A 26,365-nucleotide genomic window follows, 5' to 3' on the forward strand; every position below is an offset into this window, starting at 1 on the left:
TTCTTATTCCACTGATGAGGAAACTAAGGCTCAAGGAGGTTACATGACTAGATTGATTTCATACAGAGACTTGGTATTAAAGCTTGACTAAAATCCAGTTCTTTTGACAATTTTTTATTCTCTACTGAAAGCTAACAACATGTTTAAAGTTTGGCAATTAGATTAGGAAGTTCCAAATAAAGCCTTCACAGTGAATCCATGCCAACATTTTTAAAAAGGGAAAGAAAATTTCATTTTCTTTTTTGAGAATGATTTTAGCAAGAATCTTATCTACAGGAAATTGTTATTTTCTTACCTTCAAAAACTTTCCTTGGAGTTGCATTAATACATCTATTCTTCTCCGTTTTTTTAGTTTGATTAAAAGCTTCTTTTGCCATGGATCACATTTTGGCTTGATCTAATGGACAAATATGTTCACTTACAGTTACAACATAACAGAATGGTTCTAATAAAAGTTGCAGGCAAAGAGATTCAAGGACCTTCTGAAATGGGATCTGGCCTCAGTGCTAGGGCATGTGAGGTCTTGGAATGGGTCTTCATGGGTTCAAACTCTGTGCAAGGAGACAGCAGCAGCATTTCCTGTTGGCACCTGACCTATGAGATGTGGCAGATCCATTTGGGGTGACACGATACCACCCATGAACAGGTGGATTCAATATTTGCGATTTTGCCTACTATCTAACATTTGTGACTTCAAAATCAATACTGGTAGAATTTTTATAGTTATTCATAGGTATGCCCAGAGTGATGAAAATTTGAGTCGCCCAATGGGCATGTTCCCAGCTAAGTTTGAACAAGGCAACACTATGCCTTCTTGTTTCTGTTTGCATACTATAAATAAGGGTCCTTTTTGTGGTCTAGTTAGTGGCATATTTTTTATATTTTTGTGCTTTTTGGTGGTGATTTCACTGTTGAAAACGGCCCCCAAGTACAAAGCTGAAGTGCTGTCTAATGTCCCTAAGCACAAGAAGGCTGTGGTAAACTTTTGGAGAAAACACATGTGTTAGATGAGCTTTGTTCATGACCATTTGCCATGAGTTCAACGTTAATGAAGCAACTGCATATATTAACTAAGATATCTCAAAAGAAACATGAAACAAAGTTATGTACTGATCAATGTTGCAACCAAAGGCTCCCAGGAACCTAACCCTATTTCCCTTGGGGGTAACAATTCAGTATTCACTAAATTAGTGTTCATGGTGACTTTCTAGAACATAACTACTTCAAATAATGAGAAATGACTGTAGTTAGCACTACCTAAAATCATCTTATTTAATCTGCTTACTTGTGTATTTTTTGTGAATTATGTATCTCCAAGACAAAGGGTCGTGCCTGACACACAGTATATTCCAAATATATAGTTTTCGGCTAAAAGTTGGATTTACACAAGTCAATTACACCTTTGTGTGTTAACCTTTGTTCTTGCCAAGTATCTGATATCATTAACAGCAACCAGGGAGTTTGGACCCAGTAGAGCGGGGTACAGGTGTCTGGGAAATTTCCAGAGAAGGTTGAACCAGCATGGCTAACTTCAACATAGAGGCAAGGCAGGCAAAGGGATGGGAGATCCTGGAGCACATGGCCAGGTTCTCTGAGTTGCCTTCCCTGAGGATGGGCAGGCATCCCCTCTTGGTCCTGGAAGACAGTTTGCTGAGGGCACAGAGGAGGGGGACAATAGGGCCAGACAGACCCAGTGCTTCCAGGTTGGCTGGCCTGGTTGGACGACACTTTGTGACGCTGCTCACATCACTAACAAGCCTCCCTACCTTTATAAAGGAAATCCAGTTAGCCGTCTTCTTCAGGGTTACAGCAGGTCCTGCCAAACCCAAATTCTCTGCTTTCGCTATCCCAGTCTCGTAGTCTGGAAACGTTTGCATTCTCTGTTGCTCTGTGAAGATGGTTTGAAATTTTTGGGAAACCTAAACAAGATTAAGAAAAGAGAAGTGGAACCCAGAAAAAAAAGTCTCAGATTGTAGGCAATTTCAAAAACAGCCACTGATTATATTTGAAATAACCTTGGAGTCAAACTGATTTATAAAACACAACTGTTATTATAACAGGACCTTCCATGAGCATACCTGGGTGGCACATATACTCAGTCAGCTCATTACCATAATCATCTGTGTTACTTATTCTGAAAGATATTAACACATTTTTTTTCATGTATTTTTATCTGGACTCTAAATATAAGTGGAAAGTAAATTGTCCAACTTTGGAAATACCTTCATTTTTTCTGATCATTGGATAAACTAGAAAATTTAAGGGTTAAGTAAATCCTGCTCTCAGAAGCCTAATGAGGATATAACTAGAGAGGAATCCAGATGCTAGGATCTGTTAAAGCTCTGTAAAGCACCTCAACCTATTCCCTTCATATCTTACTTTCACACTGAGGCTATAGCACTTACATATGTGCTTTCAACATAACTTCCTACTGTGAAAATGCCCAACACTTCCTCCTACCTTCTCCAGAGCAAGCCCAGGTCCAGGAAGCCTATGGTGGCACCTTCATCAGCACCCTTGCCACACTGTGTCATGATTTCCTCACTACATGGTGAGCTCCTTGAGGACACAGACTATGAATCTCAAGAACTCAGCACATGGTGATGGTTGCACAACAATGTGAATGTACCTAATGTCGCTGAACTGAACTCTTTAAATGGTCAAAATGGTAAATCTTACATTATGCATATATTAGCACATGTGCACGCGCGCGCGCACACACACACACACACACACAGAATCTACCACAGTGCTGACACAAACTAGGGCTTCCACAAAGGTTTCTGGAATGAGTGAGCAAGTTCATGAGTCACAGAGCTGAAGATTCTTTTAGTCAATGCTGGTACCTCCCAGGCTGTGCTGTCCAATACGGTAGGCCCTAGCCACATATGGCTGTTTCACATTTAAATGTGTATTCATTAAAAATAAATAAAATTTAAAATTTAGTTCTTTGTGCACTAACCACATTTGAAGTGCTCAATAGCCATATGTGACTAGTGGTTAACACATCACACAGCACAGACACAGAACATAGCCGTCACTGTAGGAAGTTCAGTGAGACAGCTCTGGTCTGTGGCTAGGTTGGCAAACTTAAAGGGCTAGACAATATATATTTTAGTCTTTACAAACCACCAGGTCTCCGTTGCAACTACTCAAGTCTACCATTGTAGTGTGAAAGCAGCCATAAACAATAGATAAATGAACGGGCATAGTTGTTGCCATGGTTGGAATATTTATGGCTCCCAAAATTCACTTGTTTAAATCCCAGCTCCCAAGGTGATGATTAGGAGGTGGGAACTTTGGGAGGTGATTAGATCATGAGGATGAAGCCCTCCTGAATAGGATTAGTCCCCTTATAAAAGAAGTCCCAGAGAGACTCTTGACCTACCATGTGAGAACACAGCAAGAAGGTGTCATCTATGAACCAGAAAGTGGGCCCTCACTAGACACTAAACTTCCTTCATCTTGGACTGTCAACCTCCAGAACTATAAGAAATACATTTCTATTGTTTATAAGGCACCTCGTTTATGACAATTTGTTATAGCAGCCTGAATGAACTAAGACAACTGTATTCCAATTACTTTAAAAGAACAGGGGATGGGCTGCAGGCTGTAGTTTGCTGACCCTGTCTAGAGCATTAGAGTTCCAGAATAAACAGCACCTAAATTTAGGAACTCTACCTACACACAAAAAAGTTGATACAATGTAATTGGTTATCTTGGGAGCACAATTAGCATTTCACAAAATACTGTTATAAGAAAAAAGTGGAACTGTAGAAAGGAGGCACATTGTTTTTTGGAAACAAGGCTGCTTTGTTGACATGCTCAGCTAGCCTCATGTTGTCTTATTAATAATTGTCTATTGTGCTATAATTTACTTTTATTTATTTTGGTTCTTTTTAAACACCATCTTATTCTGATTCCATGTTTTGCCTATCATAACACTCGGTGATGAGAAGGGCGAAGACACTCCCATAGAAGGACTCTGCTGGAGACAGTGCTGCTGGTAACATGAAAAAAAAGACAAGAACTAAACATCACCACTTTCGAAGAAAGCAGAAGACATGTGATGCCATTGGTTCCAGTGAGCTTAAAGAGGCTGTGTCGCATATTAATAGAAATCATCCTGGTAAAACGATGCTGGGACAAATACAAACGCAAGTGAAACTTCAATGTCAAGCAAATGGTGATCAAGGAGACTGTGGCTCCTTCTTCCATGAAGAGCATTCAAAAACATTCAGATTTGATTTTTGCCCATGTGGATCAATCAATGTATTATTTTTACCTAGCAAATATGTACATTTGCAAATAATATACAGCTAGAGCTAGAAAAAACTTTTATTGTTGAAACTCTTGCTGAAAAATTTGTTATTATAAATCTAAGCTCTCTACCCCTAGTCCTATTTTTCACAATAAGTTTTAACATGGCTTTTAATAATTTGAGGGGTTTTTTAAAGGATGTGCAACACTGTGTTAAAGCAGAGAAGGCTTCATGACTTTAAATATCACTACACAATGTACAGTCTATTAAATGTAAAGCATTTTGTCAATAAAGAGAGCTGTTACAACACATTTTGAAAGCTGGAGTGCTTTAGACACTTGACAATTCTGCCACACAAATTTGCCAAACCTTGGTTACATTTATATGATCTGCTACAGGCTGTACCCCACCTTTTGCTTTAAAATCTGCAGAAAAATGAGTCCTACAATCCTTCTGGATTCACTATGCGAAATTCCCATTACTCTTACAGAGAGGAAGTTCTTTCTAACTGCTAATCTAAATTTTACCTATTACTATTTTATATTGTCACTCTAGAAACAATTGTTGGCAGTCAAATATGCAACTTCATGGTAAATACTAGTGTTCTATTTCTAAAAAACTTATATTTGTATTAAGAAAGAGTATAGTGGCTGGGCACGGTGGTTCACACCTGCAATCCTAGTACTCTGGGAGGCCAAGGTGGGAGGATTGTTTGTGGTCAAGAGTTGGAGATCAGCCTGAGCAAGAGCAAGACTATGTCTCTGCTAAAAATAGAAAAAAATTAGCTGGGTGTGGTGGCACGTGCCTATAGTCCCAGCTATTTGGGAGGCTGAGGCAAGAGAATAGCTTCAGCCCAGGAGTTTGAGGTTGCTATGAGCTGGGCTGATACCACAGCACTCTAGCCCAGGGAACAGAGACTCTGTCTCAAAAAAAGAAAAGGAAAGAAAAGAGAAGAGAAGAGAAGAGAAGAGAAGAGAAGAGAAGAGAAGAGAAGAGAAGAGAAGAGAAGAGAAGAGAAGAGAAGAGAAGAGAAGAGAAAAGAAAAGAAAAGAAAAGAAAAGAAAAGAAAAGAAAAGAAAAGAAAAGAAAAGAAAAGAAAAAAGAAAAGAATCATATACCAGAGAAAAAAGTTCCATTTCCTTCGTGGAGTCCGTTAGCTCTTCTACATCATATGGGATATTGAAATGGGAGAGCAGGAGCCTCAGCTGAGGTTTCAGTTCTCCTGTTTCTGTTGTGTGCTGGGGTAGGATGAAAGCAGCTTCCTTTCCCATTGGCCCTGTGAAAAATCCAACATCAAGAGCAATGAACACCATCAGGGAGAGAAAACAGAGTTCTCTGAGATAGCTGGGGGTAGGACCCCTCTGCTGATGGGAGGACCATTCTGCTCCTAGCCCAATCTTCTCTGCCACAATTTACAGTCTGCACCACACTTGGCTGGGGGATCTGACTAATCCTTCGAGCTGGGTTTCCCTGTACATATTCTGAGCAAGAATGTCACTCAGAAACCTGATTAGGCGTCTTAGTCATCAGTAACACAAGGTAAGGGCAGGAAGACTATTAAATTGATTCAGATGAGAACATTATCTTAGAATTATTTAATATTAAAACTGGAAAGAATAGTAGGGATCACTTCTTCTGAAAGGTTTATAGGAAGATGAGCAATTGGCGCCCAGGTAGATGAAATGCCCACAGTAAGGCCATGGCAGAAACAGGCCTACCGCCCAGGACTCCTGACTCAAATATACCTGTTCCCCTCTCTCTGAATTTGATAGTTACAAGGACGAAGACAAAAAATGTCTAAGGAAAGTATCTGTTATTTTTCCCCATCAGAAAATATTAAATTAAGACATTTTTATTAAGAAGATAGAACTTCTTCGTATATTAGAAAAATTTCAGCAAGACCATGGGACAAAAAATCACATGTGCAACATCACAATCTTATTTTTTCCACATTACCCTAGGGGAAAGAAGACTAATTTCTTACCTGAAATGCTGGTATCCATAAAGCCAGGAGATGCAGCACCCTGGATGTCAGGGTCAAGGTCACTGACACAGACCTTTTCATTTTCTTGACCGACTTCTGGGACGTGGTTGACAACTATGCCAAGCACCTCGGACATGGGCAGATACTGGAGGGCCTACAGAAGGGCACAACCAAGAGGCCCCAAATCAACACAATTCTCACAGAAGCTCCCAGACTTGGGCTCAGGGGAAGCCTTTTGCTTTGATAGAGAAGAACAGAGGTAGAGGTGGGACCTCAGTAACCCGCCCAATGATAAGGGGCTAAATTTGGAGCTGGGACACCTGGTACTGTTACTGACTCTGACCTTAACCTCCAGCCAGGTTGATCAAGCACCCCAAACGGACGAGGCACTATGTGACGTGCTCGGGTTACAAAGAAGAATGAGACAAGATACAACCTCAAAGAGATTGTAGAGGACTGAGACTTATGAGCAGTTGGTTACAACATCACGTGACTGGAGAGATGTATCAGAGGCAGACCCCACAGTGACTACTGGACTGGGTGAGGGGAAGGGATGAAGCCAGGGTGATGGCCAGGTTTCTGGTCTGGACAGCTCTGTGGGTGGTGGTGTCACTCAGATAAGACAGAGAGTAGGAAAAGATTTAGGTGGCAATACTCTTTCTAAAATGGAAATGTGATCATGTCACTCCTTTCTGATGCCTCTAGCCTAAATTAGGGCCTCTCCTCTGTGACTGTCTTTACGCTGTGCTTATACTTATTCGATTCTTTCTTATCCCGTCGTATTTCAGTTGAAGATTTTCTTGCCCATCTTCCTGCCAGCCTAGGACCCAGTTACTTTTCAGCAAAGATCACATCTTTGCTGCTTGGCTAGGGCAAGTATCTGGCACACATTAGACCCTCATTAAGTATTGCTGAATAAAAAAAATGAATCTAAATTAAAAAGTGTCAATCCTGAACAAGATGATTAAAATAGGAACTTACAGAGTAAATATGAAATAGTACAACATCTTTGGGAAAACTAAATTAATGGAGTGATTTCAGTAGAGCAAGGTTTCAAAAGAAAAATTTTCCAAGGACTGAAAAAAAAAAAGCCAGTTACCCATTATTTTCCTGTCATTTGTAGGGCAAGTGGAGTACAGAAACAGTGGCAATCTAAAACTAAGTGACAGGTGTGAGAAAACAATGTGCTACCCATTCCAGGAAGGGGACCACATCATCACACCGCTGTTTCACATACCTGCAGGTAGTGGTGAATAGTCCTGAGAGAGTGTAGGTGACACACTAACCACTTCGTGTAAATAGTCAGGTCTTCCTGTGTCACTAAGTTAGGAGGATTGTTTTTACCCATAAGGAAGTTTTCCCGAGCAACAGACAATCTTTCCGCTCTCTGAATGGCATCATTGTACTCCTGCATAATGTAGCCAACTTGTTTCTGTTGCAGAGAGATACAAAGACAGAACTTTTTCATGAGGATTTTTGCAATCCTTATTCTCTGTATCATTTGCTTCCAAGGATAGGGTAATGCTGTTTGGGGGCAAATAAGGGGTTCCTGGAATCCCAAAGTTCTTCCATGTTCTGAATTTGTCTGAAAAGGGCAGTGGTCATATTCTCAGAACTTTGAAGGAGACAGACTCAAAGCAAAGAGTCAGTGCACAAGGATGCATAGTAACTGGAGTCAGCTTCTGAGCTTTTTATCTATAACTGAGGAGGCCAAATCTGCAAAGAAAATCCTATCATACAAAACTTGCTTCTAATCTCATTCTTAAGAACAGGTACCATTATCTCCTGCCACCGGCAGAACAGATAGGAAGGTACACCCATTAGTGCCTTTCTTGTCTTTAGCTGTGACTTTTAAAACAGTTGACACCCTTATTGACCATTTTGTTTCATTATATATCTATAGATAGATAGATAGATAGATAAACAGCCTGCGGGTTCTATTCATGGGCTTCCTACCTTGTAAAGAGGATAAAGTTGCTCCATGATCTTACTGTGCTGGCAAAACCTCTTCCACCGAAGCATGTGTAAATATTTACTCTGGACCAGCTGCGTAATTCTGTCTGTGTAATACTTTAACAACAACAAAAATAAGCACTTAGCAGAATATAATTATAGTGGGAAGATTGAATTAAGTCTTACACTAACAATAGGTAAATCAGTCTCTAGTTGTTTTGGAAAGATGTATTTTTCCACATGAAGATCATAAAATTGAGAAGTCTGGCTCAAGATACCATTCAAATTTAAATAAAGCAAGTTGACTTTCCAAATCTCTATGATCTATTGCCAAGTCAATAGATTTTAAGCTAATTTATATTACTAAACAATTTTAGCAATCATATAAATGTATGTCAAATTATCTAAAGCTGAGCTTGAAATTTTGTATTAAAAACTGAAATTATGAGTCAAAAGTACAAAGTACATTACTATAGGTCATGTATAGGTAAGACTATAGCTTATAACCTCAAATCACAAATTTTATTTATACTTAAAAATAGTTAAATAAGCTAACTCCTTTAAATGTTTTCTTCCTGACAATGAAAATAATACTGACTATGATGGAATAACTAAAAGTGGACTTTGCCTCCTATCATAAACTACTAGAAAATTGGACGAAATATACAAGACAACTGTTTTCTGACATTGGACAATAGGCAATGCAGTAGTGTGGTCCCTGAGAGAAGGGAGACAAATTATGTAAGCCCTACAACCTACTTGGTTTTCTGCCTGAAGGCAGTTACTGAGCCTTGGAGCAAGGAAAGGGAACACTAAGCAGAGTAGGTGGTCTCTCTGAGTTTAGGAGATAGAAAATGAAGTTTGGGAAGTGGAGTCAGCTGAAGTTTGCAGGGCAGAGTACTGGAGAGGAGGAAGCTCTGAAAAGAAAGGGCTTCAGAAATTATATAGAGATCCTTTTGAATCTGTTGCTGAATACTAAGCCATACATGCAAAAGATGACACTCCAGGAGGCTGCACAATGAATAACTTACTGGGACATTATTAACTCAACAGTTCTCAGAGGTTATACAGAGCTGGGAGAGTTTAAGTCCAACCAGCTGGAGTGAGGGCTCTTCACTGAATACCTGGGACATTCAGTGGAACACTAAAAGCTTTAGTAATAAGGATAAACTATGTCTCTAGTAATGATTATTTTAAACCTCTAACAAAGCTTAAATGCAAGCCTTGGAAGAATTAAGCTAATATGTAAGTTACTTAACTGACTATCCAACACTCTCTAAGTAATACAAAAAAATCCAGCATTCAATAATAAAAAATTGACAATTTTCAGCATTCAACAAAAAATACTAGACATGTAAAGGAGCAGGAAAGCATGATCCATAAGCAGAAGAAAAATCATTGATGAGAAACAGATTCAGAAATGACAGCGGTGGTGAAATTAGCAAACAAGAACTTTCGAAGAACTATTGTAAATATGCTCAGCATGCTCAAGGATTGGCAGGAAAATGTAAACATCATGAGGAGAGAAATAGAAAATATCAAAAAGAATCAAATGGAACTTCTGAAAAATTGACTGGCTAGGATTAAAAGCAAATTAGATAATACATTAAAAAAGGTTAGTAAACTTGAAGACATAGCAATAGGAACTATATGAAATGAAGCACCAAGGCAAAAAATACTGGAAAGAAAACAATCTCAGTGATCTACAGAACAATATGAAGTTAGTTTAACATATGTTTAATTGGAATCCCAGGAGATGTACAGAACATATAGCTAAAGAAATAATTGTTGAAATTAACCCCAAGCAAGAGAAACACAAAGAAAATCTCATCAACATACACCATAATAAAATAGCTAAAAACCAGTAAGAGAAAATCTTAAAAGCATCCAGAGAACAAAAAGACCTATTATGTTCAGAAATGAAAACTGTGTAAGCCAGAGAGAATGGAGCAACATCTTTGAAGTAATGATGGGGAAAAGCCTCCAACCAATAATTCTATATTGAACAAAAATATCTTTCCAAAATTAAGGGAAAATATTTTTTTCAAAACAACAAAGACTGTGAGAATTTGTCCCTGGCAAACCTGTACTACAAGAAATGTTCTAGAACTTCTGGCCTGAAGTGATCCTCCCACCCCTGCCCTGCCTTCCAAAGTGCCAGGATTACAAGCATGAGCCACCTGGCCCAGCCAACAAGAAAGTTCTTCACTGGAAAAAGTGGGGGGAAAAAAAGGAAAAGTTTTTCAGACAGAAGGCAAATGATACCATTTGGAAATTTAGACTATACTAGAGTTTCTCAGCCTTCACACTATTTATTGACATCTGGGACCAGATAATTCTTGGTTGTGAGACGCTCCCCTATGCATTGTAAAAAGGTTAGCAGCGTCCCTGTACTCTACCCTCTAAATGCCATAAGCAACCAACCGTACCCCTCCCCCCAAATTGTGACAACTAAAAATATCTCCAGACATTGCCAAATGTCCCTTGGGGGCCAAAAAATGTCCTCCATCTCTACCCCTTCCTCTCTCCATTGAGAAGCACTGATATAGACAAAGAAATGAAGAATGCCAGAAATGACAGGGAAAAGGAATCCTGAATAAAGACAGTCATAACAGTTTGACTTGAAAACAGAATCTCAGTATCTTTTGTTTCTTTGTTATTAATAGTTAATTGCTAACTGGTTGCTAAAGAACTAATTTGTATGCATAGGGAAGATACAACTCGTAACAGAAACAAGGAATTTTAAAAATTGAAATAATACATGCTTATAGAAAATTTAGAAAATATATAAAAGTAGAAAGAGGAAATTCATTATCCTGCCATCCAAACATAGTAATTGTTAACATTTTAGTCTAAGTTCTTCAAGTGATTTTTCTGTACGTTATTTGACCATTATTATCACACATACATATATTAGTTTTTATAAACTAATATTACATAATATAATAATTATGCTAAAATGTTTAATGGCAGAATAATATTCTATTAATACCACTACCACACTTAACTCTTTCTCCTATTGATAGATATTTAGTTTTTCTTAATTCTTTCTCCTTTTGGAAGATATTTAGGCAATTTCAATTTTTTAAACTTTTATTATAATGTTACAATAACAATCTTTATGGGAAACCCTTTTCCCCATGTCTTGAGTTATTTTTTAAAGAGATATTTCTAGAAATGTCTTCTCTAGGTTAGCCAACAGCTTTTTGAGGACTTGAATTGCCTTAGTCAATGTTGTATTGCCCCATAATAGCAGCACAGGCAGTATTTTGTAGAAACTTAGTCAACTGTACAGTGACTTTAAACTGAACTAAACTATGGCATAGGTATCAGGTCTCTAACAAAGAACAGCATTTACACTGACCAAGCCCTTCCAACTACACATGTAGACAAATCTTATCCTGGCCAGAGGATATACCCCAAAACCAGCTTTGTTCATCCATTTCTACTAAATTCCAGGTGTGTTTTTCAAACTGCAGAATCACTCTTACCTGCAACAGAAGCAAAGGTAAGTTTTCAGGAGTGTACTCTCTTCTTAGGCAGCTCTCTAGCTCCCTCTGCATGACATCTGCCTGAACAACAAGGGGCTTCGACTCGGCCACCTAAACCCAAAGAACTAGTTTAAACATCTCAAATCAAAGAACTGTAAAGTTTCAAATGTCACAAAATCAGACATTTCCAAGGAAATAGTGGCCTGAACTGATCCAGAAGTAGGCTGAATATTGTTCTATTGTTTTCTTGTATTCTATTTTTTCTGTCAATTACAACAGTTGTTTGTTTGCAAAAAATCTTTCCCTGCTAAAAGTTTCCAACAAGTGAGCAAAATCAAATTTACTGTTGTATTGGAATAGCCCACTCTCCTACTCACCTGTAAAGTTTTCTTTAGTGCCAGTTCCCTTTCTCTTCTAAAGTAAGAAATGTCCTTTGGTATTTGAACAGAGCTGCAGAAAGATTTATGCAATAGAAGCTGTAATTATAGAAGCTATAATAGACCAGATTATAGCTAGGTCCTGATTAATCTGTAACTCTTCACAACTGCTCATTTCTGAATAAATACATTATATTATATTGCATTATTGTGGGCATGTAAAGGCCACTTTCTTATATCTTGTTCAGTCTCTCTCATGTTTGCTAAACCTTTCCCTGGGCCAATTTTTCTCTCCTCTCCACACAAAGATAGTCTTTCCTTGCACCCTTGATTGACCTCACTATTTTCTACTCCAGAGTATAGGGAGGGCACAATGGTGAGGATTTTTATTTCCTGTAACCTTATCCATGTCTGACAAGTACTGTGCTTATCAGATCTTGTTTTCACCCTAGTTGACTCATAAAACCAGTATCTTGTAACTGGAACAAAGTGTTTTTATTTTTGTCTTCTTGTGAATTATCTGGGGTGAAGATGATCCTTAAATATCAAACATGAAAAGTTTCCTGTTTCAGGAAAAAGTTTTCTGTTTATTCCTATGAAAAACATTTATAACTGAAGTGCTGCTTCAGCTGCCTCGTGCATTCCTGTCCAAGCCCAGTCATGAGGGAGTTGTTTTCACCATGAACTCTGACACAAGGAGGCACAGGTGTCAGGTCCCAGCAAGGAGGTCAGATCCTGGGTAGAAAAGAGCAGAGCTCTCCCCATTTGGCATAAGATACATGCCAAGGCTCGGTAGAATTGGGAATATCAGGGGAAAGCAACCCTGATGCAGACATCACCTTCTCAAGATGAGACTTTGCAGGCATTGGTAAGGGAGCCACAGCAGGTAGTTGTAGAATACATGTGAGAGACCACCGAGAGATTATGAGGGGGATGTACACCGTGAAATTTAGATTAATATTATTCATATGACCTTATCAGTCCCTACAGATAAGTTTTAAGGGAGGATAAAAATACACAGTTTGTACACTTGCCAGCAATTTCCCCCACTGGAGGCCATGGTCCTATGAAAAGAACACAAGGCTGACAGTCAGGGAATCCATCAGCCATGTGAGGTGAGCCTACATAACCCATTGAGACATTTTGTGTCAAATTTCTACCCCTGCCACCACCGAAGTTGGAGATAATGCCTCCCTCACCTCCTCACATCTTGGTTTGATGAAAAAAAAAAAAGAGGAAAGCTCTGAAAGGGCGTAAGAGTAAAAGCACTAGTAAATCAAAGGTATAATTTTTGTGATTACTGGATCCTGGCTGTGGTCCCTGTGGAGGTGGAGAACCAGTAACCAACCGGAAAGGGGATCAGCTATTAAATAGGCAGTTAGGGAAACAGAAGAAAACTTCCCCTGCCCTCTTGTCTCCTGGTCTTTGGCATGCTGGGAGATGGCAGGGTCGTGGGCCTAGCTATCCACCCTCCCTCCCTCGGAGCTTGTCTTTCCTCTCATTAACCTCAAAGTGCCTGTGAATGACCTAAAAGCTGTTGGTGAACATAAGTGATGTATGCATCAACCCACAAAGAGAGATTTACTCATTTGTTCATCCAGCATTGTTCATTCAGCGTGCTTTCAGTCATTTATTCATTCAGCAAGTGTGTATGAAACACTTAACCACTGAAAAGTTTTGGGCTTGTGGCTTGTGGGAGTAAAATGAGGGAAAGAGTGAAAAAGAAAGAAAGAAACAAAGAAAGAGACAGAGAAAGGCAAGAAAGAAGAAAAGAAAGAAAGAAGAAAGAAAGAAAGAAAGAAAGAAAGAAAGAAAGAAAGAAAGAAAGAAGAAAGGAAGAAAGGAAGAAAGGAAGAAAGGAAGAAAGGAAGAAAGGAAGGAAGGAAGGAAGGAAGGAAGGAAGGAAGGAAGGAAGAAAGGAAGAAAGGAAGAAAGGAAGAAAGGAAGAAAGGAAGAAAGGAAGAAAGGAAGAAAGGAAGAAAGGAAGAAAGGAAGAAAGGAAGAAAGAAAGAAAGAAAGAAAGAAAGAAAGAAAGAAAGAAAGAAAGAAAGAAAGAAAGAAAAGAAAAGAAGGAAGAAAGAAGAGTAAGTCAAAGATATCCTCTAGTTCTCAACAGATTTTTCAGTCTAGTGGGAAATGCTACAGTGATTATCAGCAATGGGTATTCCCTGGATTCCAGAACCTACCACAGCACCTGGCAAAAAGAAGGTGCTCAAGAAGTATTTACTGGAATTAATAGCCAGATTCTTCCAGGTGCAGTGTTGGGTGGTTCGGGGGAGTAGACAAATAAGGGCATCTAGGATTTCCCATCACTCTGCTCTAAAGAGACTTGAGAAAGCCTTTTTTTAAATCACAATGTACAGTGGGGGAGTCACTTGCCTGACAATTTGACATTTAAGTTGTAATATCAACACTTGATCTTTGCATTGTGTTTTCTAATTTTCAAAATGTTTAACATGCATTATTTCATTTGATCTTCACAACCTTATGAAGTAGGCAAGGTACATACTTTAACCTCATTTTTCAAATTAAAAAAACTTAAGTTGGCTGGGCACAGTGGCTCATGCCTGTGATCTGAGCACCCTGGGAGGCCGAGGCATCATTTGAGCACAGGAGTTCGAGACCAGCCTGTGAGACCATGTCTCTACTAGAGTGAGATCCCGTCTCTACTAAAAATAGAAATAAATTAGCTGGACAACTAAAATATATAGAAAAAAATTAGCTGGGCATGGTGGCGCATGCCTGTAGTTTCAGCTACTTGTGAGGCTGAGGCAGGAGGATTGCTTGAGCTCAGGAGTTTGAGGTTGCTGTGAGCTAGGCTGACACCTCAGCACTCTAGCCTAGACAACAGAGTGAGACTCTGTCTCAGAAAAAAACAAACAAACAAACAAACAAACAAAAAAAAAACCTAAGTTGAGAGAAATTATGACTTGCCTGGTTCCATGATCTTTCCGCCTCACCACACAATCCTTGGTTTTCTTCAGATGCCCAACAGCTTTAAATACCAAGTATAAAATATACTAAATACTGGATCTTCAGAATTGTCTTTGGAATGAAGCACTAATTCACCTGGTTACTGTTTCTTTTCTGGTCTTCTCTACACAAGCCTCACCATCCTCACCCTAACATGGTTTTCCTATTGTTCCTTTGGCTCGATTGTGGTAGTAACAGAAACAGAGGGATAGGAAGGTCCTGGACCCATAAGACTTGACACTTGGGGGCTGATCTAGCTACCCTGTTTTTCCACAAGAATTTGATTGTCTGTTATCGTAGGCAACATTCACACATAGAAGAGCTCCTAACAGAACATCATTTTGCAGAACTCATTACCAAATACCTAGCATTCTTTTGGCTTTCAAATTTCTCATCAAAATCAAGGTCAAATTCTGTAAAAATATTATTAGATAAAATAAAATATCTTCATTAAGTATGATATGTACAATAGCTTCTGTAACCCTAAGATGGTAGCGTTTGTGAACATGTAAGAATTTTTTCCCCCATTGGCAAGACATTGCTTTGATCCGTCTTGACAGTGCTAGAATATAGAAAAATCTTAGAGGCAGCAGTCAGGTTTGAAAGGGGCACTTGACACTACTCTAGTGATGGGTACACCAAAAACCCAGACTCCGCCACTATTCAATATATACATGTAATATAATTCAACTTGCATCCCTTAAATCTATTAAAATTAAAAAAAAGAAAGGGGTAGCTGAAATTGTCATTGTATACCACGTATGTGAGCTTGAGATAATGTCAATTTGTCCCTGTAAAAAGAAGAGGGAGGCTGATGGAGATTATGGGGTGAGAGTGGAGAGTAAAACCCCTGAGGACCACGTGTTCTCACTGCCACTGTTACCTGTAAGCTTGATTCGCTATTCCCTGAAAAGACCTCTGTTCTATCTCAGACTTCAGTTCTGTCAATCGTGCAGCCAGTTCTTTCTCCAACAACTGGATCCTGTCTGTGGACGTGATCTTATAAACTTCATCCATGATTTGTATTGGCTGTTTTTCTGTATCCCTGAAAAAGATAGCACAAAGCTTGACTCCCTTGGTGACCATCCCCTAGTGCGTGGGACCTTTGTCTATCTTTGTCAAAGAAATCATGTCGACTTTGTGGAAACTTTGTGGTTTTGCAATTTGAAGAAAGAGCCAAATTGGACTGTTGTCATTTATTATTTAATTACCAGTTAGGAAACAGTAGAGGGAAAGTAGGTTAGAATATCCATGGACCATGCCTCTGTTCAACCCAGTTTACCTTCAAAAAAGTGTCTCTGCTCCAGCTTTGACAGCCCCCCCCCCCACAGTCTTGACAAAGGACTACACACTAAATGCTGGGAATGGCAGTTATTGCTGACTTCTAATAACACTTCAATTAGAACAAACAATTGGTGGGTAAGGGATCTCTGTACTTACCTAGAATATTTCTCCATAAGCTTTCTTGAAGCTATTAGTTTCTGGCTCCAGAAAAATATAATGAGTGGAGAGCTATCTAACATGATCATGATCCATGCACATTTGGGTTTGGAAGAAAATTACACTTATGCATTTGAATGTTTCCTTGATTTTTACTGCCTGCATACTAACTTTCAGCATACTAACTTTACCATTAAATAAAAATAGTTGATAACCTCCTACCCCACCCTATCTGCTTCACAGCCTTTCAAATTCAACATTATTGTTTGTTAAGTACTTAATGTCAGTATTCTAATTAACGACGTAGATTAATTGCATGATCCAGAAGTCCTGGGACCCATGAATTGCAGGGGACTCAGTAGATGTATTTCCTTGTGTCACTGCTGCCCTCACCTATCTTGGACAAGTAGGAGTAAAGTCACCCCTAGGACGCATTAGAGAGATTTAAAACATTGAAATCTTCTTTTTTCCCTTTAATATTTCTGGACTTTCAATTTTTCCTTTCAGAGAGATTTCATTTTCTTAAGTTAATCTGCTGCCATTTCAACAAATAATTAAACTGTAGAGATGTTTTGTTTAGAAGCTTCCTTTGGGAGCCCATTTATTCTTTTTCTAAATATTAAAAATGAAAATGGGCATCCATGTTCAGTCTAGGTAGTGAACCTGCTGAGTAATAAATCTGTCGTGTTTGGCACACTGCTGGAGCTTAATAAAATGCACTGTTATTGTTCTTAGCAAAAGTAAAATGTTGTTATAAAAAATATTTGCCACTTGGCAGTGAGTGTCCTTTCAAGTTGGGCAAACAGTTAAACAGCTGCCTTAACAGCTGCATTCTGACCGGCAGCCAAGAGCGGCAGCAACACAGACCGGCTAATTCTTCTCCCAGAGGATAGACATTCGGTCTTCATTTCCTGATCGGTTTCAACACTTCACAGCTCAGAAATGAGAACATTTAATCCTGTACTGTTTAGTTTGCAACACAGTCAAGTACAGAATTCAGAAAATTAGCATAAAGAGAGATCAGTCTTGGACAACTGTCCATGAAATGCACCAAACCTAGAGGAATTGTTTCATCCCTTCTAAGCACTAGCTTCATGTCTAGCTTTAAAGAGATAAACAACTGTTTATTTGGGGAGAAAGGGCTTTCCATTTATTGAGAACCTGCTGTGTGTCAGGCAAGCACTGGGCCTTCATTTAGTCTTAGAAAAATCTTAGAAAGGAAATTGTCAGGAAATTTCTTCAATAGCGTTTTATTTGTTTTTTGCAGGATTTTTTGTTTGGTTGGTTAATTATTTATTTATTTTAAAGAGAACAAGGTCTCACTCCATTGCCCAGGCTGCTGGAGTGCAGTGGTGAATCATAGTTCATTGCAGCTTCAAACGCCTGAGCTCAAGTGATCCTCCTGCCTCAGCCTCTTGAGTAGCTGGGACTACAGGCACCTGTCACTAAGCCCAGCAAATTTTTAAAATTTCTGTAGAGATGGGGGTCTCTCTATGCTGCTCAGGCTGGTTTCAAACTCCTAGCCTCAAGTGATCCTCCTACCTTGGCCTCCCAAAGTGTTGGGATTACAGGCGTGAGCCACTGTGCCTGGCCTCGATAGCATTTAAAAAAAAAATATGTACATCTAATTATTAATTGTCAAAAAATACATTTTTATGTGTTTAAAAAGTAGTAAAATTTAAACTCTAAGACAAAAATAGTAACATTAGCTTGAACAGGGTTTGGGGGTGTTCAATGTGTGGTTAAAGCAGACTTGGATGGGGTAAAGCAGGCATGTTTAAAAGAGAAATACCGAGCAATGTTTAGACTGCTAGGAAATGTTAAAAATTTCAAGATGATTACTAAAAGATTAGAAATGCAACCGAGAGCTTCTTAGACAAGTGGGAGTGAGAGATGGGCTAGGACTGTGAAATCCAATAGGAGGCAGGAAAAGAGGAAAAAAAGAAAACAAAAAGAAGTATGGTAGGAATAAGTTCAAATGTATCAGTAATTATTAAAAATATAAATGGATTAAGCCCATCTATCAAAAGACATAAATCAGCATTACTTCAAGTTTTAAAGGCCTCCAACATTTGGTAATGTGATATGTGCAAAAATAAAACAATGATTTTTATTCTAGCAAATGCCAGAATTTAAAACGGTAAGCAAGCTGGCCCCTTTTCTCTGTGGCATAATTCAGTCCTGTTTACGAAGATCTACACAGACAGATACTCTATAACTTCTCTGAGCGAACATTTCTGATGGGTGGTCATCTTGGTCATCAAATGTTCTTCCATGTTTGCAAATGAAAGTTACCCTATTTTACATTACATGCCAGCTTCTGTGTTAGTAGGGGTACAGCTAAGCTGTTTTTACAAAAAGACACAATTATCAGTGGCTAAAAGAACAAAGCTGTTTTAAGTCCCTGTAATGTAACGGTGCTAATGTGAATGGTCTAGGGGAGTAGAGCAACTCCGCTACTCCTGCACATTCGAAGACCCAGGTTCCTTCCAAGTCTGCTCCCTTATCCCCTAGGCGTTGTTCAGACGAACACAGTGTTCCCTTCAGTGTATCTATAGAACATGTGTTTTGGGAAAGGAAAAGCACATAAGGCAGATATATTGGGTGGCCCTGCTTCTACTTTGCTGAGAGGTTTTTGTTTTGTTTGTTTTTTCCCTTGAAAGTGTATTGAATTATGTCAAATGCTTTTTCTGCATCTACTAAGATAATCATGTCATCTTCCTCATATATTTGCTAATGCGGTGAATTTCACAGATGATCAGATGTTAATCCAAAATTGCGTTTTTTGAATAAACTCCACTTGGTCATGATTTGTTATCTTTTTTTTTTTTTTTTTGAGACAGAGTCTCGCTTTGTTGCCCAGGCTAGAGTGAGTGCCCACAGCAACCTCAAACTCCTGGCTCCAGCAATCCTCCTGCCTCAGCTTCCCAAGTAGCTGGGACTACAGGCATTCGCCACCATGCCCGGCTAATTTTTTGTATATATATTAGTTGGCCAATTAATTTCTTTCTATTTATAGTAGAGACGGGGTCTCGCTCTTGCTCAGGCTGGTTTCGAACTCCTGACCTCAAGCAATCCGCCCGCCTCAGCCTCCCAGAGAGTTAGGATTACAGGCGTGAGCCACCGCGCCCGGCCTATTTGTTATCTTTTGTATAGAAAAGTAGACTCAATTTTCTACCATGTTAAGATATTTGTATCTATGTTCATGAGAGAAACTGGCCTGTTATTTTCTTATAATGTTCTTCACAGATTTTGGTATCAAGATTTTGCTAGTCTCATAAGACAAGTTGTGAAGTGTTCTCTTCTCTGTTTCCTGAAAAAAGTTTATGATTGGTATTATTTCTTCTTTAAACGTTTGGAATAATTCACCAATGAAATATCTTCATCTGAAGTTTTTTTTTTTTTTTTTTTTTTATGGGAGGGCTTCAGTTACAGATTCTATTTTTTTAATAGCTATATATGACTATTCATATTTTCTATTTCTTTTTGGGTCCATTCCAATAGGAACTTTTTTATGAATAATATTTTATTTCTATGGTTGGACATAGTTTAACTGTGTGGTTAAGAGTGGGAATTCTGGAGTAGGTTCAAAGTACAAGGCCTGACTCGCCACTTGCTGGGATCTGTTAGCTTGAACAAGAGACTTTCCTCCATGAGCCTCACCTCCCTCCCATAAAACAAGGTTAACACTACTTCCTTCACAGGGTGGTGGCAAGGATTCAATGGGATAAAGTTCACAAAGCACCATGCATGCAGTAAGCACTCACATGAAAGAGCTATAGTGATTAATAGCTGGTTTGCGGCTTTGGCGGCTTTATTGCTGCTGACGACCAGGGAGGCAGGCTGGGACCTGGTGACCTGAGGGAAGGAGTTCGCTGCCCACCCCCCCCCCCCCTTGGCCCAACTGCTCCTCCAGTGTCTCAATCTCTAGCTGGTTCTTCTCCTCATACATCATGACATTCAACCAATAAGACTTTTAAAAGAACATTTCTGTACATAAAGTATATTTTGTCTAAGTAGACAGGTTTGGAGGGGTGGAAGGTTTTTCATAATATCTTCTTCTATTTTTTAACAGCTTTGTTGACATATAATTAACATACCATACGACAAACCCACATAAAGTGTACAATGATTTTTAGTGTATTCACAGAGTTGTGTAATCATTACCACAATTTTAGAACATTGCATCACCCCAAGAAGAGATCCCCTTCTCATTAACAGTCACTCCTTGTTTTTCTCCAAGCTACCCCTTCTCTCCCAGCAATAGGCAACCACTAATCTACTTTCTGTCTCTATAAATTTGCCAATTCTTGATATTTCATACAAATGGAATCATACAATATGTGGTCTTTTATAACTGGCTTCTTTCAATAGCAAAATGTTTCCCAGGTTCATCTCTGTTGTAGCACTTCGTTCTTTTTTAATGGTTGAATAATATTTGTTGTACCACATTTTGTTTATTTGTTCATCTGCTGATAGACATCTGAGTTGTTCAATTTTGGGGCAATTATGAATAATACTGCCATGAACATCCATGTACAAGATTTTATGTACATCTGTTTTCATTGGAGCATATATATAGGATTGGAATTATTGGGTCAAATGGTAACTGTATGTTTGACTTTTTCAGGAACTTCAGACTGTTCTCTACAATGGCTGCATCATTTTATACTCCCAACAGCAGTGGATGAGAGTTCCACTTTCTCCACAGTCTTGCTATTGTCTTAATTGTTGCTATCTGTCTTTTTTTAAATTTAAGCCATACTAGTTGGTGTCTCTGTTGTTTTGATTTGCATTTCCCAGTGGTTAATGATGTTGATCATCTTTTCACATGCTTGTTGGCCATTTATATATCTTCTTTGGAGAAATGTCTATTAAGATCCTTTGCCATTTCTAAACTGGGTTATTTGTATTTTTATTGATAAGTTGTAAGTTCTTTATATATTCTAGATACATGTCCTTTATCAGATATATGATTGGCAAATGTGATTTTCCTCATTCTGTGGATCATCTTTCACTTTCTTGATGTTCTCCTTTTAAGCCTCTTATCTTTTTAATGTTTATAGAATGTGTTGTGCTGTCTCCTTTTACATTCCTGATATTGGCAATGTCTATGCTTATTCTTTTATTTTGATTAGTCTTATTAGAGATTTATCAATTTTATTATTCTTTTCAAAAGACCAATATTTTGTTTCATTGAGTTTTCTTTTTTTATTTAAAAAAAATGTAGGGAGTACAAGTGTTTTTGGTTACGTGGATGAATGGAATCATGCTGAAGTCAGGCTTTCAGCATACTCATCACCAGAATAGTGTACATTGTACTTAATAGGTAGGTTTCCATCCCTCACGCCACTCCCACGTCCTCCTTCTTAGTTTCCAATGTCCATTACTGCTGTTTACGATCACATACACCCTTCATTTATCTCCCATTTAAAAGTGAGAACATGTGGTATCTGTTTTTACATTCTTGAGATACTACACTTAGGATAATGGTCTCCAGCTCCACCAAAGTTGCTGCAAAAGACATTTTTCATTCCTTTTTATGGCTGAGTAGTATTTCTTGTTGTGTGTGTGTGTGTGTGTATAGGTATATCAATATAAATATATACATACAGATATATCAATCACATTTTCTTTATCCACTCATCAGTAGGTGGGCTCTTAGGTTGATTCCATATCTTTGCAATTGTAAATTGTGCTACAGTAAACATTCAAGTGCAGATTTCTTTTTGATAAAATGACTCTTTTCCTATGGGTAGATACCCAGTAGTGTAATTGCTGGATCAAACAGTAGGTATACTAGTTCTTTGAGGAATCTCCATATTGTTTTCCACAGTGGTTGTGCAAGTTTATATTCCCACCAACAATGTATAAGTATTTCTTTTTCACAGCTACCATGTCAACATCCATTGTTTTTGACTGTTTAAAAATGGCGATTCTGACAGGGATAAGGTGCTATCTCATTACATTTCCCTGATAATTAATGATGTTGAGCATTTTAAAAAAAAATGTTTATTGACTATCTTCTTTTGAGAAGTATTGAGTTTTCTCCATGTATTTATGTCTGCCTTCTCTTTCAGTGATTTCTTCTCACCTCACTTATTATTATTGCTTTTACTATCTTGGGTTTAACTTGCTCTTCTTTATCCAGCTCTTGAGGTGGAATTTTTTAACCTCTCTTATAATGTTTGTATTTTATGCTATAAATTTTCCACTAAGCACTAATGCTATAAATTTTCCACTAAGTGGCATCAGATAAGTTTTGAATGTTGTATTTTCATTATTTATTATTTAATCATTTTCTAACTTCCATTGCAATTTCTTCTTTGACCTATAGGTTGTTTAAAAGTGGTTCTATTTTTCTGTTATTCGTTTTGAGTATGATTCCATTGTGGCCTGAGAACATACTCTGTATAATTTCAATTTTTTAAAATGTGTCAAACTTGCTTTATGGTCCAACATATAACCTATTTTGGTAAATGTCCCATGCACACTTGAAAAAATGTGCATTCCGATGTTGGGAATAGTGTTTTTTATATGTCAATTAGATCACGTTGGTTAGTCATGCTATTCAAATCTGTGTCCTTTTATATCCTTACTGATTTTTTGTTTGATTTTTTTTAAAGAAGTTATTGAGATAGGTATATTAAAATCGTTGACAATGACTATGAATTTATCTATTTCTCCATTTAGTATTGACACTTTGGTTTTATATATTTTAAAGCTAGGTTATTGGCTGCATACAGATTGGACTATTATGCTTTTTCATTGAATTGAATCTTTTATCATTATAACCTGTCCCCTTTATCTCTAATAAGGCATCTTAAAATCAAACTTACCTATTAGTAACACAGTCACACCATGTTTTTTGTTTTGGGGATTAGTGTTTTCATGGCATATTTAAAAAATGCTTTTAATAATCTCTATATTTTTACTTAAAATGTGTCTCTTGAATCCAGCCTAAAATATTTATCTTTTAATTGGATCATTTCATTCATTTCCATTTAATGTAATTATTGTTATAGTTGGGTTTAAGCATACCATCTTTCTATTTGTTAGATTTATTTTATTTCATTTTATTTATTTTTCTATTGGTCCCATCTGTTTGCTGTTCCTTTATTGCATTTTTCTTGTATTACTTTGGATTAATCAAAGTAATACAAGATCAAAAATTCATTGATCTGTTTACTTCTGTCAAAATCTTAATCACACCTGTTTCTTTGCTTTTGGTAGTTACCTAGAGCAGTGGTTCTCAAACTCCAGTGTGTATCAGAATCAGTTGGAGGCCTTGTTAAAACATATATTGCTGGTCCCACCTCAAGAGGTTCTGAGTTAATATATCTGGAGGAGGCCTGAGAATTTGCCACATTACCCTGCACTTGTAACAAATTTCTAGATGATGTTTATGCTGCTAATAAAAAGACCATGCTTTGATAATCATTTACCTAGAAATTTCAGTATGCATCCTTAACTTACTACAGGCTATCTTAAACTAGTAGGCATGTGTGTTTGTGCGCATGCACGCATGTGTATGTATGTGTATGTTTTTACCACTAGCCAGAGAATAAAAACTTCACAGTGGCTTAAGTCCATTTACCTCCTTACAATTTGTGCAACTCTTTTTTGACTCCTGCATATATTATAAACCCTATATTACATTTTATTATTGCTGCTTTGACAGTCAATTTTGAACTAATTTACTTCCACATTTATTTTTTCTGCTGCTCTTCTTTCCTGAAGATTCATGCTTTGATGGGGTTCATTTTCCTTCAATCTCCAGAACTTCCTTTAAAGTGTAAGTCTGCTGCTGACAAATTCTCCTAGCTTTTATTTGTCTGAATAAATCTTTATTTTACTATCACTTAAAAAGGATATTTTAAAAGGTATAAAATTGGGAGGTTTTTTCTTTAAGCACTTTAAACACATTTTTTCATTGTTATCTGGTTTTCATACTTGCAGTCATCTGTCTTACTGTTGTTTTTTTAAAAAAAAAGAGTGGTTTTTTTCTCTTGCTGCTTTTAAGATTTTATCTTTGTCTTTCAATAGTTTAATCACAATGTACGTAAGTGTGGTTTCCTTTGTATATATTCTTGCAAGGGGTTGGGATTCGCAGAGCTGCTTTAATGTATAGGCTGACATCTTTCATCAGTTTTGGAAATTTCTCAACTATTATCTCTTCAAAGATTGCGTCTGTCCCACTCTCTCTGATTCTTATCCTTCTGCCACTACAGCTGCATATATGTGTCTCTAATACTCAGCTTTATTCTTTGCTTCAGTTTTGGGTATTTTCTGTTGTTCTCAACTTCATTTATCCTATTTTTTGCTCGGGCTAAGCTACTGTCAAAACTATCCAGTGAGTTCTCAATTTTACTTATTGTATTTTTAAGTTTTATAGAACATTATAGTGCATGTTTTATTATTTTTAGAGACCCAATTCTGTTGAAATTTATACATTATTTTATCCACTTTTTCTATCTTTTTCTCTGTTTCCTTGTGCATATGTAATTATTTTAGTGTCCTTGTCTGCTAATTCCAAAATCTGGATCATTTGTGGGTCTACTTTTACTGTTTGTTTTTTTTTTTCTTATTGCTTGCATTAAGAGTCCCTTACCCAAGCCTCATAATTTATTATATGCTATATTTGGTGCATAAAAGAAACAGAAGGCCAGGCACAATGCTTCACACCTGTAATCCCAGCAATTGAGGATGCTGAGGCAGAAGGATTGCTTGAGGCCAAGAATTCAAGACTAGCCCGGGCAACATATCAAGACCCTGTCTCTACAAAATAAATTTTAAAAAATTAGCTGGGCATGGTGGCACACACCTGCAGTCCTAGCTATTCAGGACGCTGAGGCAGGAGGATCACTTGAGCCCAGGAGTTTGAGGTTACAGTGAGCTGTGATCTTGACAGTGAACTTCAGCCTAGGGTGACAGAGCAAGAGCAACACACTGCCAAAAAAAAGAAAGAAAGAAAAGAAACAGAGAATGACAGTGATGTTATTTCCCCCACCATCAAGTTTTGCCTTTACTCTGTTAAATGCATAACTTGCAGGACTGATCACCTTAATCCCATGAAGAATTGGACTAGCTTGGGGCTGGATTCTGGTTTTAGCTAGACTCAGTCTACCTCTTGCTTATCCTTCTTCCTCAGGTGTGGCTCTCCTGACTTTTGATTGATAGCCTGGGAGGTCTCTCTGCCTTCAGTCCTTAAACATTGTGGAAGATTCATTTCTACCCTTTGAGAAGTTTTATTTTTTGTTTCTTTCATTTATTCATTTTTACTCAAATTTGGGTTCAGTAACACTTTTGGAGGTTTCAATTTAGCTCTGTAGCTTCCTGCAGCTTCAAAATCTGGCAAAAGTCTTGAGAGAAAAACTGGCCAATTGTTTCATGCGGGCTTCCTCTCTCCAGTGGGATTTTGTCTCCTAAGCACCTCCAGAAAGATTTTGCTCTGCCTTTCCAACTCAACTTCTTTCTTAGGTGTGGCCTTCTACGGCTTTAGGTTGAGAGCTTGACTTGTCTCTTTATTCTCATCTCAGAAATTCTGTCCTTCAAAGGTTTTGAGCTTAGTCTCTGACCTCATATAAATTCAAAATCTGGCAAAAATTTGAGGGAGAGACTTATATGTTTGATGCAGTTCCTCTCTCTAGTAGGATGTATCAACTAAATACTGCAGGATTGCAGATTTTACTCTGCCTTTCTGGACCAGCCCCCCAGTTTCCTTCAGACTCTAGCATTCAGCAAATATCTAATGGGTATACCTGAGACTTCTGTAGATTGAAATCTGCCATTCCTGCAACCATGGCCTGCAAAAGCTCCCCTAACTTCTCTTTGTCCCATTTGATTCCCTATGCCAAAACAGTGTCACTGTGACCAGAGTGGTAAA

At 38.0% G+C, this 26,365-nt stretch overlaps 1 protein-coding gene across 1 annotated transcript in view; it reads right to left on the minus strand.

The window, feature by feature from the left end:
* Positions 1–232: 232 nt before the first annotated feature.
* CCDC162 (putative uncharacterized protein C6orf183) overlaps positions 233–26,365 on the minus strand; it is a 39,780-nt gene continuing 13,647 nt past the window's right edge. Inside the window, exons 2-10 of the mRNA XM_020287166.2 lie at positions 15,923–16,084; positions 12,067–12,139; positions 11,690–11,800; positions 8,202–8,315; positions 7,483–7,677; positions 6,246–6,399; positions 5,380–5,537; positions 1,767–1,919; positions 233–397 (exon numbers count right to left, since the gene is read on the minus strand). Coding sequence (XP_020142755.2) covers positions 284–397; positions 1,767–1,919; positions 5,380–5,537; positions 6,246–6,399; positions 7,483–7,677; positions 8,202–8,315; positions 11,690–11,800; positions 12,067–12,139; positions 15,923–16,056 — 1,206 coding nt within the window. The 5' untranslated portion in view covers positions 16,057–16,084 and the 3' untranslated portion in view covers positions 233–283. The remainder of the gene's footprint in view (positions 398–1,766; positions 1,920–5,379; positions 5,538–6,245; positions 6,400–7,482; positions 7,678–8,201; positions 8,316–11,689; positions 11,801–12,066; positions 12,140–15,922; positions 16,085–26,365) is intronic.

Source organism: Microcebus murinus, chromosome 5 (genome assembly GCF_040939455.1).
Source record: "Microcebus murinus isolate Inina chromosome 5, M.murinus_Inina_mat1.0, whole genome shotgun sequence".
NCBI lineage: Eukaryota > Metazoa > Chordata > Mammalia > Primates > Cheirogaleidae > Microcebus > Microcebus murinus.